At 42.5% G+C, this 16,944-nt stretch overlaps 1 protein-coding gene across 10 annotated transcripts in view; it reads left to right on the top strand.

The window, feature by feature from the left end:
• Positions 1-4,962: 4,962 nt before the first annotated feature.
• WNK2 (WNK lysine deficient protein kinase 2) overlaps positions 4,963-16,944 on the top strand; it is a 136,942-nt gene continuing 124,960 nt past the window's right edge. For 3 of the 10 annotated variants that reach the window (XM_063291795.1, XM_063291799.1, XM_063291800.1), the window contains exons 1-2: positions 4,968-5,337; positions 6,571-7,464. In XM_063291795.1, the coding sequence (XP_063147865.1) occupies positions 6,598-7,464 (867 nt within the window). In that variant the 5' untranslated portion in view covers positions 4,968-5,337; positions 6,571-6,597. Of the gene's footprint in view, positions 5,338-6,570; positions 7,465-16,944 lie in introns of all 10 variants that reach the window. The other 7 variants (XM_063291796.1, XM_063291797.1, XM_063291798.1 and 4 more) reach the window with 5 other exon arrangements.

Below are 16,944 nucleotides of genomic sequence, written 5' to 3' on the forward strand. Positions count from 1 at the left end.
CTAATGCTTAATAACACCACTTTAAAAGTTAACAGTAAACCACATAAAACCAAAGATGACTTCCAGATTAAAATACAGGTTGTATATAATGATCTAATACAATGAGGGCTGTGTGTGAGAAGTCAGAAGTTACTTCTGCCCAAAGCTGTAAACCCTGCTTCCTCAAAAAGGTATGGTAGTTTGTCAATCCAGGGCTTTACTAAGGGGAGGGGAGGGAAATAAAATTCTTACTGTCTGTGCTTAATGAAGCCCTGCAAAAAGGGGACTAATAAGAGGGTTGATTCTAGTGGTAGGTTTTCAATCTGCCACAAGAAGAAATTAATTGAAAGCCAGAGAAAGGAGGATTTTGTTTTACTTGCTTCTGCACTTAGCACAGTGAATGAAGTTAAAGGAAGAGCCTACCCTTCTGTCCACTGGGCCTGAGCTTGAGGGAAGCCTTGTAAACCTGGCATCCATGTTTCATGGCCTTGCCCTGCCACAACATAAAGTCATGTCTCCAGATACAATCTCAATAATCAGGAGTTTGTGTCCTTCATGGGAGGCAACCACTGGAATAGAACATGATCCAAAATCACCCCTGCTAAATAATGATGAGATGCACTATCTTCCATTGAATAGCCAACTTTTCTTTTTCAAAATTAGCATAAGCTGATTTGGCCAATTTCAGTTTTCAGCTGAGAAAACAGTTTGTTGGTTCATTTGGTTGATTTCCTGAGTGAGAGTTGCATTGATCCCTAAGTTGGGAGCAAAACTGGGGAGGTCTATTCACTCAAGGAGTATACCCCTGAGGGGGGCATTGGAAACTGGACCGCAAGTCCTGGAAAGCTGCTCTTGCTTTGTTTGCCCATTTAACTTTATTGGGAGGACAGAGCTGCAAATCTACAGACGAAAGTAAGAGTGGCGAGGCCAGTAGACTGCCTTGACAGTATTCATTACCAGAAATGAGTATTAGTGGCATAAAGATGCTGCCTGAAACTGGGGCAAAACACACTGTGAATTTTTAAATATTATGGCCATTAAGCAAAACAATTCTTTGTCAGATTATTTCCACGTGGACATTGTAACATTTTAACTGACCTTCATAGGAAAGCAAAATAAGAAATTACACTTTAAATTTGGGGGTTACCTCTCTACAGGAGGCAAGCTCGTTGTCGTATTATACCACCTACAGTTCATCCAAGATATACCTGACATACCTTGAGCCCCTTTGATCCCTAGTATAGACTGCACAATAACCAATAATAGGGCCTCTGGTGAAAGAATGAGACATCTAAAGTTTTATGATTCATCCATCAGACTACATTAATTTTAGCAAGGATATTATTGCCTTTTTTTAGCCTCTTACATAAGAGTTTTCCTAGTTCCTGTATAAAATAGAAATATGCCCATTGAGCTTCAGAAACCAAGGCTCAAAACAAGCACTGCCACAGAAACTCATTAAGAATAATAGTCTAGGTGCTCAGTGACGGCGAGAACTGCAATTAGGCACAATTCGGCTCTTAGTTTGATATCTCAGCCAACTTCCTGAAGGCATCCAATTGTGAAAGGCTGCTATTGAGAATTCTTTTTTCTTTCCTTGCACCTTTTTCTTTTTTCTTTTCTTTCTTTTTCTTTAGATTTGTCTTTTACTTTATGTAAAATTCTTAATAAACATGAATAGAATGGAATGGAATAGAAATCTACTTCAATAATCATAGTCACCTGCAGGGGAACAAAAGTGTTTTCTCCCAAGTGCCTTGTGTTAGCCTGCATGTCACTCCTGTCTTAATCTGTTCTTCCATGCCAGCAGTGTTTGCCCTGCTCATGTTATAGCTGCAACCGTTCACTTTACAGCCACTTAAACCCTAACCTCCTCAGTAAGAAATTCTGGAATGATATGAGTCAGTGCCTGCTGAATGGGATTTAAATATATATAGTTCTCATGAGAACAGAAGACGGGTAAATGACAAAATGAGCATGTTGTAAACTCTTCATGGTGTTTCAGAATGTCAACTATCTGTCAGACAAACTGCAGACATTCTGAATCCGTTTGTGCATCTGGGTTTGAATCCACATTATCCAGAGGAAGAGACAGATGCTTTGGCTTACGTATGGAGGCAGGTCCTCACAAAGTCTCTCCTTCTACTAGATTGAGTAGTTTTATCTTCTGAAGTGAGGGGGAAGTTGGGAACCAAGGCCAGGAAGAGTAGCCTCAGAATTATCTGGATGGTAGCTTCTGGGATCATCTGGAGGAGGGATTAAGGCAGAGGGAAATCTGTTTCATGTTACAATTACCTCAAGAATAATAAATTAAAAGATGTAGCTAGCTGTAGCTATATATTACTTATGATAAATTTTCATTTTCTTTTCTGTGAGGTGTTAAGCCTAATTTATATCTCTGAGGTTTATTGTATCTATGCAAACTCAGCTATTGTATGTTTGATTTCTCTTGGATCTTTGAGCAGCAGAACTATTGCACGTTGTGACGTGTTCTAAGCTTGTATTTTCCTTTACAGGTACTCCCTGCTTACCGACCACTTGTTCAGCCACCGTTCAAACTTAAGACAGTGTGGAAAATAGAGACTTATGACTGATTCTTGAAGTTGCGGCTGTTGCAGTGTCCCTGCAGTCACATGGTCATGATTCAGGCGCTTGGCAACTGGCACACATTTACAAGAGTTGCAGCATCCTGCGGTCATGTGATCGCCAGTTGTGACCTTCACAGCCAGCTTCCAACAAGCAAAGTCAATGGGGAAGCCAGCAGGAAGTTGCAGTCATGTGACATTGTACTTAATGACCCACAATGATTTGCTTATCTATCACAACCAGAATTGATAGAACTGATATCATAAGTTGACATGTTCACATGATGTTGCACTTAATGACCATGCTGCTTAGCAACAGAGTTGCCAGTCCCTATTGTGGTCAGTAAGTGAGAACTTCCTGTATTCATTTTTATGAAAGATTCCTTGAAAAAGTGCAATTTGTGATTTTAGTAGAATCATATTTTTTACAGTATATCATCCACCACTGATAATTTTTTCATATTGTTTACCTGAAGTTAAAAAGGCATTTTTACATCCCCTTTTTTCTTTTTCTTAATAAAGTCTATTTTAAATTATGCTCTTTGATATTAATCCAACCCCCAGAGAGTAGGCTGATTTCCCTAGTCACATGCCTAAAAACTTCAAGGCCAGGAACGTGGTGCTGTAGAATTTGCTTTCATGTTTATCTTCTTTTTCACCCCTGCCAGTAAGTTGTAGAAGGTGTTGGAGTTTCTCCAAGTTTAGTGGAGGATGCAGCCAGGTGGAAGATTCGTGGTAGCAGCAATAACTACCAAGCAGCTACATGGAGGCAGAAAGGTGGGCCCAAGAGTGTAAGCCCAGAAGGCTTCTGGGAAAGATTTCCACCTTTCACCACGCTCAGCCCTGCTGCTTCAATGTGTAACAATGTCATCACACAAAGTTGTGACTTAGTAATCAGTCACACAATTCTATTTCCTACCTCCTGTTTACAACTGTTTTGCCCCCTTGCTAGTTGGTCTGCCTCGAAACAAGGATGGTTTGTAAGAACAGAAAAGTATGGAAAGGCATTGTGAATGGCCTAAGTGTAAACTAGTTCAAGCTCTGTTTCCTTTTCTTTCTTCATCTCATGCCTTTAATTCTTTGTCTCACTATTTCTTACTCCATTTCTGCTCTCTGCATAAGGTTCTTTAACCCATAAGGGATAGTGTGATGTATATATGTAGACTCAAGAAAACCTGAAACAGATTGTTTGAAAATGCTACCTTTGCCAAAACAGGAGCATAAAGAATGTAATGTTGTAAGTTGTTATTACATGCAAGATGTTATCTAAGCACTGAGTTTGTGCTTAGATTTTTTTTCTGTTTGGAACTTTGAGGTTAAAAATGATTGTTACTATGGAAAGGAGTTCTCCCTAAACATGAAAAGCACTATGGGTAGTATTTGGAACAGCTTCCATCTCCATCCTCAGACACCAAACTCTATGAAAAGTCATGGGCTATTCCAGGGGGATCCCACACAGTTTTCAGCACCTTGACTGCTTATTAATTTTTCACACCATGTGCAGCAAATCAAGTGCCAATGAAATGAATGAATGAATGAATGAATGAATGAATGAATGAGGAAGATCCTGAGAAGCTGCAGGTGGTTTTAAAATATATATTTGTGGGGAAAGATTCTGCCAAGAAAATGTATAAACAAGGCTTTGCCTAGCAAATTCCCTGGAGGACAGCCAGCATTTGCTTGCATCAGAGAGTGGAAACCATGCGCACCAGTCACAAAGGCCTCCAGAAAGAGGGGGCAAAACAACCCCCTTTCTTCCTCTCTCTTTCTCCCTTTCTACCCCATTTGTTCCCATAGCCGATATGCTAACTCTCCTGTGTCCACCAGTTGTAATGGACCACAGCTACAATCCCCACCCAGCATGGCCATAATTGGAGCTGTAATCCAACACATGTGGAGAGAACCAGGTTGGAGAAGGTTTCTTTCCATTTGTGTCTTTATTGCTCCTCCCCTACAGACACACCTTCTCGTTCAGTACCAGTATCTCTGCCAGGCCTGCTTCAAGGTCCTTCTGTGCATCCTTCACCTGTTATAATCCCGGGTGCTCATATTCCTCCCTAGTTTTTAGCCACAGAAGGATGTGGGCTGCAGCTCCGATGGAGGACATGCACAAACATTTGGGTTCAGCTTGAAGCAAAGCAAGAACTCTCACAGGGCTTGACACCCCCACACCCCCTTGACATGCAGAGACACGGAGGGAGGGAAGGCCAGGGACACACTCTTAGCACCGAGAAGGGCGAACCGACTTGCTCCTGGTTCCCCCGAGTTGTGGGGCGGATCTAGCGAGGGCCACCTCCTCTGAGGCCTTCTCATTGGTTGCTCAGAGATTCCCGTGGCTCCTGGCCAGTCTGTTAAATGGGGCACTCATTAGAAAGCAAGACCAATTTCCAAACGCGTGGAGGGGAAAAGTGCTGGCCGAGAGCGCGTGCCGGCAGGCTGACTTGTGGAAGTGGTTCAACGGGCCGCAGGGAGGCGCGCTATTTGCTCGAGTGGCTTATTCCTTCCCCAGCACCTCACCGACGGCGCCCTGCTCCTGCCTGGGACGCGTGGACAGCGGGCGTCGCGTGGAGCTGCGGCGAGAAGAGGCGCCCCGCGGGGCTGAAAGGCCGAAGCTAGCCGCAGAGACTGTGGGGAGGCGGGAGCCTGGCCTGGGAGGGAGGGGGAGGAAGGCTCCATGATTGGCAAGGACGACAGAGTTCAGCCGCTGCTTTGCCAGCCTCCGGCCTCCAGCCTCCGCCGGCGGCTCTGAACATGGCTGGCCCCTCTCCTCCGCGTAAGTAACTGTCCCACGGGGCTGGGCTGGCGCACCTCCTCCCGCCCCTTTGCCGGGCGCAGGTGAGCGGCTCCATTGTGTGGCTGGACAGCACCTGAACCAGCTGGGCTGGGGTCAGTCGCCCGTATTGCCCTCCGGCCGACAACTCCTGCGGCCGCTGCGGATCAATCCCGGTGCGCCTGTCGGCCGACGCCCGCTCCTTTCTCTTTTGCTGCGGGGACGCGGCAGCACAGCCTCTCGCCCCCGTCAGCTGCGGTTGCTGCGGCTGCTGGCCTCCTCTCTTGCGTGGCTCGCTATTATCTGAGGCAGAGATTTCAGAATGCGAGAAAGCGCGCCGAGCAGGGCAGGGCAAAAGCAGGCTAATCTTAGTTTTAAGCCTTAATGCTCTGCTTCTTGGCTCGTGTGACAGAGCCGAAGGTGCTTGGTTCGGGCTTTATTAGCGATATCCGCCCTCGCGTCAATCCCGCCCTCCCGCCTTTCAGTCACAATATGGCTTTCCAGCGAGGAGCTGCAGTATGACTGAAGTGGGCAAAGGGGGCGGGGGAGGCGGCAGCCCTGGGCGGCTGGAAGAGGGCTGAGGAGGACCGAGCTCGCGAGCGTCTGGGGACTTCCAGGGCGAGGGTGTGTTCTGCAGGAGGGAGGCGGCCGGTGGAAGGAAAGCCGGCTGGGGAGCCGGGTTTCCCTGTGAAAAAGACTAGGGGGAAAGGGAGACTCGAGGGATAGCCGAGAGGGGCGGGGACGCTTTGGAAGGACCCTCGAGAGGCTGGGCTTCTATGGGGTGCGCCTCGGCGGCGGCGCCTGAAATTTGGGGGCCTCTGAACCGGCATTAGAAAGGCGGGGCAACCTGCATTTGAGTCGGACAATTCATCTCGGGGCGGAATTGCAGTCGCTTGGTTTCCCTTGAAGGCACCCACCCCACCGCTCCTGGAGAGGCTTCCGCGCCCTCAGTCTAACACTTCGAAGGACGAGGCCGCCGAAGGGCTTCTAGTTTAGCCCTCCGTTCCCCCCGGGGGTGGGGTGGGGCGGGTTGAGAGGGGAGGCGGTGAGGACAGTAGGAGGAGGGCAGGACCGGGCAAGAATTCGGATCTCCGGGGTGCCTTCGCGGGGAAGGGAGGGAGGGAGGGAGGGAGGGACGGGCAGAAGCTCCCGGGCAGGTGGCGGCCGCCTTCTTCGCCAGGTGAGTTGGGCAGCAACGTCAGACTCGAGCGCCTTTGCTTTTGTTTTGCCTCGCAGCTGCTTCGGCTGAGTTTCCGCACGAGGATGCACCGTGATGACTGCCACAAAGCGGGGACAGCATCTCGGGCGGCGCGAGCGGCACCATCTTTTCCAGCAGCCGCCGAAAGCTCGGTTGTAATGGAAACCGGGGGCGATGCCAGCTCAGCCCCTCCGCGGAGGGGAGGCGGCGGCGAGTTACCAACTGCTGGTGTAGCAGAAGCCGCCGGTCTCCAAGCGGCCGCCCCTCGCCCACTGGCTTCTGCGGGGGGAAAGGATATGAATATGGATGATGGGCCAGGCAGCGCCAGCCGAGGCGGCGGCGTGGACCCTGCTGCAGTGCCGAGAGGAGGCAGAACCGCGGCCCCCGCCCCCTTTCCCCGCGTGCCTTACGCCAAAGATCCCAAAACAGCCCACCAGCGCTTTCTCCGGAGGAGTGTGGTGGATTCCGATCAGGAGGAGCCCCCCTTTGAGCCCGCAGAGCCGGAGCAGCAGCCGCAGCCGCAGCCCAAGAAGATTCTCTTCCTGTCCAAAACCAGGCGGATAATCGCGGAGAGGGCGAAAGCGGGGCAGAGGCCCGTGGTGGTGGAAGAGACGCGGGTGGGAGAGGAGCCCGCCAGCCAGGTGAAGGGGGTGTCCGCCGAGAGCGTCTCGGCAGGTGACCAGGCAAAGGAGGGCGGCGGCAAGGAGGATGCTGGGAAAAAAGAGGTGCCCGAATCTTCCAAGGATCAGAGCAAGCTCAAGAAAGAGGAGGCCGAAGAGGAGGAGGAAGAGGCCGATATGAAAGCAGTGGCTACCTCCCTCGATGGCAGGTTTCTAAAGTTTGATATTGAACTTGGCAGAGGATCTTTCAAAACCGTCTATAAGGGGCTCGACACGGAAACGTGGGTTGAGGTTGCTTGGTGCGAACTTCAGGTAAGCTGCAGCAAATGTCTTGTCTGGGCTTAAATGCGGTAGGAGCTGGGGACGAAGTGCATATGTCATCTATGAAAGCTTTGCTGGAACAATCCCCACAGTTTACCACCCCCCCCCAGAGCTAACTATAGCTCAGTGTTTTCATTGGTTCCTATCCGCCCCCTCCATGAATACACGCACTGCCCCTAGGATTAACCCCTTCTGTTCTGGGCATTACTAAGGGCTAACTACTTCTCCAGGCTACTGGGACTAAAACATGCACACACAATCCTTGTTCTGTTTGTTATCAGCAAATTTTAGGAGGTCTGCTGAATGACAGGTCCTTTGAATAACTGTCATTTTATGCTGCTGTTCAGTACTATTCTGAATTCAACTCTGCTAAATTTAGCATGGCAACAGAGAAAATTAATTATTTCAGAGAAATAACTGCATTTATAATCTCATGCTGTGGTATATATGATATTTTTAAAGTGATAAATCCTATTCTTTATATAGTAGCAGGCTGTTTTATTTTAATTGTAGAATAAGCTACATATAGGATGACAGGCTTATACATGTTTGTTCAGAAGTCCTACGGAGGTAAGTAAATTTCCATACTTGAGTGAGGGATAAGTCCCAACGCACCATGGGTTTGTTTAGACTTGAATTAATTCAATTTTAAAATAGCCTGAATGAAGAAAATTGAATGTTGATGTTACTGGAAGTAGTCATGTCTATAAAGGGACTGGTTTATCATTTTTGCTTTAGACACAGTAGTGCCACTTTCTCTTGTTAAAAGCTTCTTTAGTTAGTTGGCAAAAGGAATTACTCATTAAACTTCTGCTGAAATGCTGGCTGATGTTTTATTTACTGAAGTTACGAAGCTGTGGAATAGAGGCTAATGTTCATGCTAAATTATATGAAAACATGAGAAGGTGATTACTTGAGCATCATTCTTCTTTTTGAAACTCTGGTGTGTTAATCTAGGCAATATTTCCTTATCATGATGAGAATTTCCTATACTGTTGTGGCAATATGTGTGTATATGTGATGAAGAAATCATTTGTCAGCTCTGTTTTGCTAACCCCATCTACCTATAATTACGAACTGGTCCCAAGATTACCATGAAAACAGGCTGGATTAATCACATTTCCAAGAGACTGTAAAAGCATCCTTGGGGAATTGTCTCACAACTGCTGTTTCTTCCTACACAATACACATCCTTCCTGCCTGATAAATTCCTATCTCAGTAGTAATTGCAAATACATTTTCTGTCCTTACAGATAATTATTCTTTTCTTGCCCCATTTACGTTTAGTAATTAGAACACTTGAAAGGACCAACTTCAAAACTAATTTGGCTGGCCCCAAATCTACAAAGTTCAGCCCTTGCATTGTCTGATTAAGAATGTTAACATAATTTTTTGTCTCTAAAGCATCTCCTTTGGAAATCGAATTATGGCCATGCTGCACATTATTCTTACAATTTTCTGACCCAGTTTGGAAGTAATGGTAAAACATAGTTTAGTAGTATGAGAAATGACTTGGATAAATTGTGGACTCCCTTGCACTTCACCATATCCACAAAAAGGACTCAAATGCATTTTACTGAAGATAAGAGGAGGTTGGTGCTGAGTATCTCATAAGCTACAGTATGAAGATGGGCACAATGGAGGAAAAGAAAGAAATACATGACTTTGAGATTCATCTGGGCTTGTTCTCACGTAATTTTGGTATATATAGTCTCTGTAGTTTTTTTGATTGATTTTGTATGATCAGGTTGGATTTGACTTCTAGCGACCACATCAATAGATTTTCTCCATGACAATCTATCCCTAATCTGTTCTTTGGGTCTCCCAATGATGCAGTCATCACCACTGTAACTGAGTCTGCCCACCTTGCTGCTGGTCATCCTCTTTTTCTCTTTCCTTCCACCATTCCCAGCATTGGAGCCTTTTCCAGAGAGCTGGGTCTTTGCATAATGGATCCGGATCTCTATAGTTAGAGCCAGTTAAATATTGTATGTATACGTGCGCATGAATGGTATAGTTCAATAAATTCAGTAATATTTCCACAGCTGTAGGCAGTTGAGTAACATTATTGCACTAGTGTTTGTCAGTTCCTCTAGTAAGCTGAAAGGGGTTGTATCCCTGTAGAATTTCTTGCAAGAGAAAGTACCTTATTTGAAAAAGGAGTAGCCAGTAGGTTATTGACAAGTAATGCTTGGCCTTGATTATTTGTGCTCAGAAACTGAGTCTACCCTTCCCTTAGCCCGTTTGGTACAGATAATCAGGCTAGACCCCGAAGGCACTTGGCAGCAGTGAAAGTCACTTTTATCCTTAAAAGTGAGGCTCCCAACTTTATTTTAACATGCCAGAGAATTTTAGAGAGTCACAAGGCCTGTCTCTACCCTCATAAAGTGTTGGACTCACCTTTTCTCTCTGCTGTATGCAGACAACTCAGAAGGACTCTCACTGTTCTTGATGTCTCACTATGTTAGAGCAGGCCTGCACAACTTGGGGAAGGGCCACTCTGATAAATTAAGAATAATTGTGGGCCACAAAGGAATACCTTGCTTGCCAACCAGCTGTTCTGAGGCTAGCAGAGTGGTGGCAGTGCTAGAGGAGGTTGAGCAGTGAGGCTGGGAGCTGCTGGAGGCACTCGGCAGTGTGTCTTTGGTGGTGGTGGTGAATTTATTGTCTTTTTAAAAAACGCTGACAGGGCACACAAGTCTGCTCGGCAGGCTGCTTGTTGCGTAGACCTGCATTAGAGGCAGGTGGCTCTCAGGAAGTGACTTATGACTAGATGCTGACCTCTTGGCAACTTCATTGGTAGACTTCGTGTGTCTCAGGAACACATGGAGCTAACAATATGATACCTTCCCATGAAAAGGAATTGAGGCAAGAAAATATCATTTTATTGGTTATATCATTGCATATGGATATCTATAAGTTTAGTGTGGATAGTGTGTAATAAAGCTTTAAATGTGTCATTGTAAATAATCTTTGTGTGTAATCACATTACAATTTTACTGAGTTGTGTTAAATACTGTAGGTTAGATATGCCCAAATAAATGTAATGTGTGAAGTGGGGTTTAAATTTCTGTTGTCTAATGCAATATAATTGGTAAAACAATGGTGCTACAGTATGTGTGTGTTCTGGCTTGAATGTATCATGTCTCAGCATAGGTACAATGTTTTATTTAAAATAAGGAAATAGCTAGCAGGCTATATTTAGATTTTGTATATAGCTGAGATACCCATTGTTAAGAGAATGTTCAGGAATTTTAAAAAGAGCTGTATTCCTTTTCTGGCTGACCCTTCTGTAACTATCCTTTTTAAAGAATAGTTAGAACATTTTTCCATGCATCTTACATGACCTTTGATGTTTTCCAGAATATTCTCTGTTGATAATTTTTGTTAAAAAATATCCTTTGCCTTTCCATTATAAATAGAGATGTTTATTTAAATAAAGATACTGAATTTATTTAAGAACAAAGATTTTACCATATGAATCTGTTTATGTGACCACTTTAAAATGTTATTTTTATGATATGCCAAAAATCTTTGAAAGAAAGATATGATACATTATTCAGTCATTTATCCATTTCTGAGGTTTTGTGACTTGACAGAAATTGTTTCTCTGTCAATAATTGCTTCTTTGAGTTCATGTAAGCTCTCAACTGATTGTATAAACTCTTCTGTCACTCTTTTTGAAAATTATCTTTGATTTTTCAGTGTTAGGGTCTTCTGATCTTGCATTCACATTATACAGTATGCCCAAAATATTTAAGTTTTAGCTTTATCAGTAATACTTCCAGTGATCAGTCCGGCTTTACTTCACCAAAAATTGAATGATTTGTTTGTGTTTGTGTGTGTGCTTATTACAATATAGTAACACTTTCTGAGAATAAGACTCTTTGGTCTTTGGGAGGATATATTAGGGACAAGAACTTGATCAGAACAATATATTGACCTGTAGAAAAAAGAATTCTACCCTTTCAAACCTTCCTGTTACAGGAATGAAATCTTTTGGAGTCCTTATTGTTCTGAATTTGGAGAGCAAAAATGTAGCATTGGATAATCATAGTATTAATCTTCTTGTTGGTCCATCAGCTCTGGAGTTAGCTTGATACAGTGGGTGGAGTTAAACAAGGGAAGCCCAAAAAGGATATTAAAGAAAAAGAGAGAAAGAGAAATGTTTTCCCCCTTGCCCCACAAATTAGGACTCCTATATCTAGGCTGCAAAAAATCCAGATAACCACTAGATGATGGCAAAGGGAGCTTTCTGTATCCTTCTGCTTTTATCTACTAGTTGTCTGGACTTTTGCAGCCCAAATATGGTAGCCCTAGGAAAAGACACCAACACAACTTTCTGTTGAATAGTAGCATTGCTCTGTAATTCTTGTAAACACTGCAGGGGCACCAGAGAATCCAAAGTTATACTTAATAGCATTGCACAGTGCTAATGCTGAGCAGCAACAGATGTTTAGGACTGTAGGCAGACAGTCATTTGACTGGAACACTGATGTCCATATTTAGGGATAAATCAAGTAACAGCAGATGCCTAAGGTGGTGCTTCTGTAGTGAGACTGGAACTGTGAGGGATAGTGAGGTCTCAAATGGTGAGTTTAAAGTGAAATCCTAAATAAAGTAGACCTTTCCTGAATCCAGTCAAAGGATCAGACTGATAAGAATATGGAGAGATAATTTTTTTTGGAATGTGAAATTAAAATTTTTGTAATAATTTTCTGTTGTGAGATGGAAATGACAAATGTGCTCCCAATAGTTTAGGAATCAAATGTTTCCATCTTTTGAAGGCATAATGTTAAGCAGATGAAAATATTTCAGCTCAGTACCCTAAAGATACCAAACAACTCTGGTTATTGATCTTTTGCTTTGCTTTAGTATGTGTCAGTTTTTCATTCATGAGGTAGATTTTTCTGAACATTTTCTGAATAATTCTATGAAAAGGTCTTCATGGTATGAAATTTAAGTATCGGCATACATTATTGTTTTTTTAAAGGAAGTGCTTGATTCCATCAAGCTACATTGATATTCATTTTTCGTTTTAAATGTTCTATTTTTAATTGTATGGACTCTACAATAGGGTTCACTTTTGTTATGTTTGCAATTAAAAGGGAGGGTCCATTGTTCACTAATAGTGCATTTACTGTACAGAAAGCCCATCTTTTCTAATCCGTAGCATTTCCAGGTAAAACTGGAAGGGACCTCAGCCTGAAATCCTGGAGAGCCGCTGCCAGTCAAAATACACAATACTGAGCTAGATAAAACAGTGGTCTGATACAATGTAAGGTAGCTTCTTTTCTCCTATATAATGGTAAACAAGAATTTTGGGCAATTCTGTTTTCCCAGCTTGGATGCTGTCTATTAGTCATTGCAGGCATTTCAATATAGATTTCATGGGCTCCCATTATTTTGCACCAATTTTACATTTTATACCAACTGGAACTTTTGGAAAGCTTTTAAAGACAGCATCATGAAGAGTATGCTGCAATTGCCAAGTCAAAGGGCAGATAATGGAATCAGCTTTCTGATAATTGAAATCCTAGCTTTGTACTATTCTGTAAAAAAAACAGCTATGGGCCTTGTCCCTTATGAAGTAGCCAGATTGGGTATTATTTTGTAACACAAATTAACATCTGTTCCATCAGTATTCTTTGTATATAAGTTTTCCCCCAAAAAATGTCCCAGCAACTGGTCATATAAAAGGTTGTGAAAAGCTAATGAAAGTGCATGGCTATAGACAAGGCTAGGTGTCAAGAAGCTGCACCAAAATTACAACTCTTTATCTAAAGATAGAACTGGGTGCATCTAAGCTTCCTACAGTAGTTTCTGCAGCTTTATGGCTGCACTGTTTGCCAAAGATCTCTAGAAGGGCATATTAAAACATAGTGAACACTTCCTTCTATATCACAAACCAGAGCCATTCCTCAATAAAACAGTACAGGCATTTCATGCCTGCTGCAGAACTGCTCTGAGTTCCAGAGAATATGAGCTTTGAAATACAAAGCTGTGTCTATAAGTGCATTTTTTAAATCAGAGATGTATTGATTTTACTGCAAAAAAATCTAATTAAATTAACATTAATAGTGTTGCCATTTTGGTATAAAGTGAATGGAGGAGGGCTGGCCCTATTGTGCAGCAAGGTTAAGAATGCTGCTTCAGATGGCAAAATTTAAGGGGAGAGGTGGAGTCAAGAATTGATGCATGGATGGTATATTCATATATTTTAATGTACTGGCCCTTGCATGGGGAAAGGATGCCATTTTGGTTCTGCTTCAAGAAGCAGAATGTCTTAGGTCAGCATAGCTGTGGGTTTATGATAATGTATCAAGTGCTTGAACTATCAGAGTAAAATATTTCTGTCCTAGATGAATAATAGAAAGCCGCTGTTAGAAGAAGGAAATACCAGAGTAATCTGAGTTTAGGCTCCACTTGCTATTCAGTTGTTTTTGCTGCAATGGAATATAAAAGATTTTTCTAAGATTCTGTGAGGATAATGAGGGCAGACTCAATAGTATAATTTCTGGGTTTGGTTCAGTGAATGATTCTTGTTTGCATCACTTTTTGATATACGTACTTTGAGTTACTTTGTTTAGGCAAGTTTTAAAGTACTGAAACAAGTAACTTTTATCAAAGAAAACTATTTCCATAAGAGATATAAGCTAATGGTGAATAGATTTTTGGAAAACAAATGTCAACGTTTTCCTAATAGGGGAGATGTGATGTTAAAAATAATCAGCTTGATAGAGCAGAGAGTTAAGCAGAGAGTTAAATGAACTTAAGGTGATAAATGGAACGGCACCTTTTGAATCCCAGCAGAATACGATACAGCTTCTGTTTTCGGTTTATTCTTATCTGATTATTATATGTTCTGTTAATTACTGTAGTGCTATTTTTTAAAAAAGAACAGAATGTAAAGCAGCAGTTTTTCTAGAGAAGAATACTGATAAAGTCAATTGTGTATTTAGAAGTATTTCTTCCTGTCTCCCTGAATCTGTTTAAAGCTATTTTAAAATATTGGTTGTCCCAGTACATATTCTCCCCTCTAAATCTATTTTTCTGTAAAAGTTCTTCATTTATTATTTGATTCGGAAGTTTATTTTCCATTGCTTCTTGCATCTGTCAAATATTTTTATTCTTTCTCTTGATTAATATCATAAAAGAATCTGCTTAATTTTCTCAAGTTGACTGGATTTGATTATTGTAATTATTGTGATTTGGCCTACTGATTTCTCATCCTGAACAACTGCTTTTTATTTCACTTTTACTGCTACACATTCTGGCTAATTTTCTCCTTTTCTGAACTGTTTTATATCTCTTTCTTCCTTTCCTGTATATTATTTCTTGTTTTCATATCTTAATAGCATTTCCCTTCTTGTCACATCCTAAATCTTCTCATTTTCAATTTCTTTTCTTTATTTCTGGTGTTGATTTTCTCTCAGCATTAGCATATATTTAATTTTTTTTTATGTAGCATATATTTACTTTTAAGAGTGCTTTCATACTGTGTCTGTCATTAGACTTTAAATAGCTTACAAGGAACAACAAACAAATATGTAATTAAACAATGTTGAAAAGGAATTATTATAATAAAAGTCATGATCCTATATATCACCAACTCAAAAACATGTCCCATACATGGGTACTTCCATGCACTTACCCCAGTCCCTAAATAAGTGTTGAAAAAGCCATGTTTTTAAAAGCTTCCTGAATATTAAAAGTGAGGGTGCTGTCTTAGTAGGAGGGTAGCTCCTACAGAGAATGAAAGGTGAAAGGTCTGACCCTTTGGGGGGGGGGCGCTTTCGCAATGTTTTCTTGGCAGACTATAGAGCGGGGTGGTTTGCCATTGCCTTCCCCAGTCGTCACCTTCCCCAGCAAGCTGAGTACTCATTTTACCAACCTTGGGAGGATGGAAGGCTGAGTCGACCTGAGCCGGCTACCTGAGAATCCAGCTTCCACTGGGATTGAACTTGGGTCATGGGGAGAGTTTTGGTTACAATACTGCCACCTACCACTCTGCACCACAGGAGGCTCTTTCTACAAAGAATGCTTGCCTCCAAATAATTTCTTGTCACACATGCAGGGAGTGGGGACTTTCAGCAACCACAGACATACACTCTTTGGAGCAAGCTTCATAGATAGCCAAGCTTCAAGCCATGTAGGACTTTAAAGGTGATTACCAGCACCTTGAACTGCACCTGGAAACAAACTGGCAACCAATGCAGTTCCTGCAACGTGGGAATAACGGGTTGCCATGATTAATATGTGGGCCTCTACCTTTTAACCTTGCAGGTTCTGTGTAGTCTTCGAGGGCAGTTCCATGTAGAGCACATTATAAAGGTCCACCTGTGAGGTGATGAGGTCATGAGTGACTGTTGCCAGTACCTTCAGCTCCAGCTGACACTGGCAAAGTCTGTCTTGACCGCAGCTTTCTTCCAAGTGGCTTCATGTAGATATTAAATAAGATGAGGGAGAGGGTTGAATTGGACTTGATTTCTCCTCTCCCATGGAATCAACTGGAACCATCCACTTCGGAAGGAAGCAAGCCACTGAAGAACAGTATACCCAGTTCTCAACCCTCACAGACGGTCTGGAAGAATACCATGGTTGATGGTGTTGAAGGCTACTGAGAAATTAGTGGGACTGGTAGGGTGATTACATAATTGACAAAAGTTATTGTGGAAATAATAGCAGAAGAACTTTCTGTTCTGTGACACGCTGGCTGAAAAACAAAACCCTTATTTACCTGAATTGGAGTCAAATCAGATCAGCCCTAATCATGGCTGAAAGCGTATTTAATGTGTTAATTTTATCATAACTTTACATTGTGAAATAAGAGCTTTTAGTTTAGTGTATTATTTGTGGACAATAAACTCTCAAAAGATTATGTAGAAAACATTATGAAGAACATTAAGTAAGACCAAAATCTGGTCACGTCAGCCAATTACACGGTCTCTTGTGAACAATCTTGATTGTTAGAGCAGTTCAGGACGGAAATTAAAATCTAGTGACTAGACAAACTTAGGATAAAGAGATAGGTAGCTTATTTGGCAGAAAGACTTATGAAAGGTAGGAAATGAGAAGAACATCCAGGAGGTAAGGGAGTCTACAAGGCCCAGAGATAGGCAAAGGAAAATAAGTCATGGGTTTGGATAGGGCTATTCAGGAATAATATGATTAACAACTTTCATGTTTTATTTGTTTGATATATAGTTAGATATATAGATTTATTAAAAAGGTGCATGTTAACATGAACAAACAGCTAGGTTGCTCTTCTTTAATATGGGAAACACCTGTCCTTCTCCTGCTTGTGTTGTACTGCATGCTTCTGTGGTGCATAGAATGGAATTCAGTGGCACTTACTCCTGAGGAAGCCTGCATGGGATTCAGTAAGCAAGGAAGTGTACATGTCATCCAGGAGTGTTGTTAGTATGTGTGTATGTGTATTAAGATCCCAATACTAAAAGAAACATAAAT

This window comes from Candoia aspera, chromosome 2 (assembly GCF_035149785.1).
Source record: "Candoia aspera isolate rCanAsp1 chromosome 2, rCanAsp1.hap2, whole genome shotgun sequence".
Lineage (NCBI taxonomy): Eukaryota > Metazoa > Chordata > Lepidosauria > Squamata > Boidae > Candoia > Candoia aspera.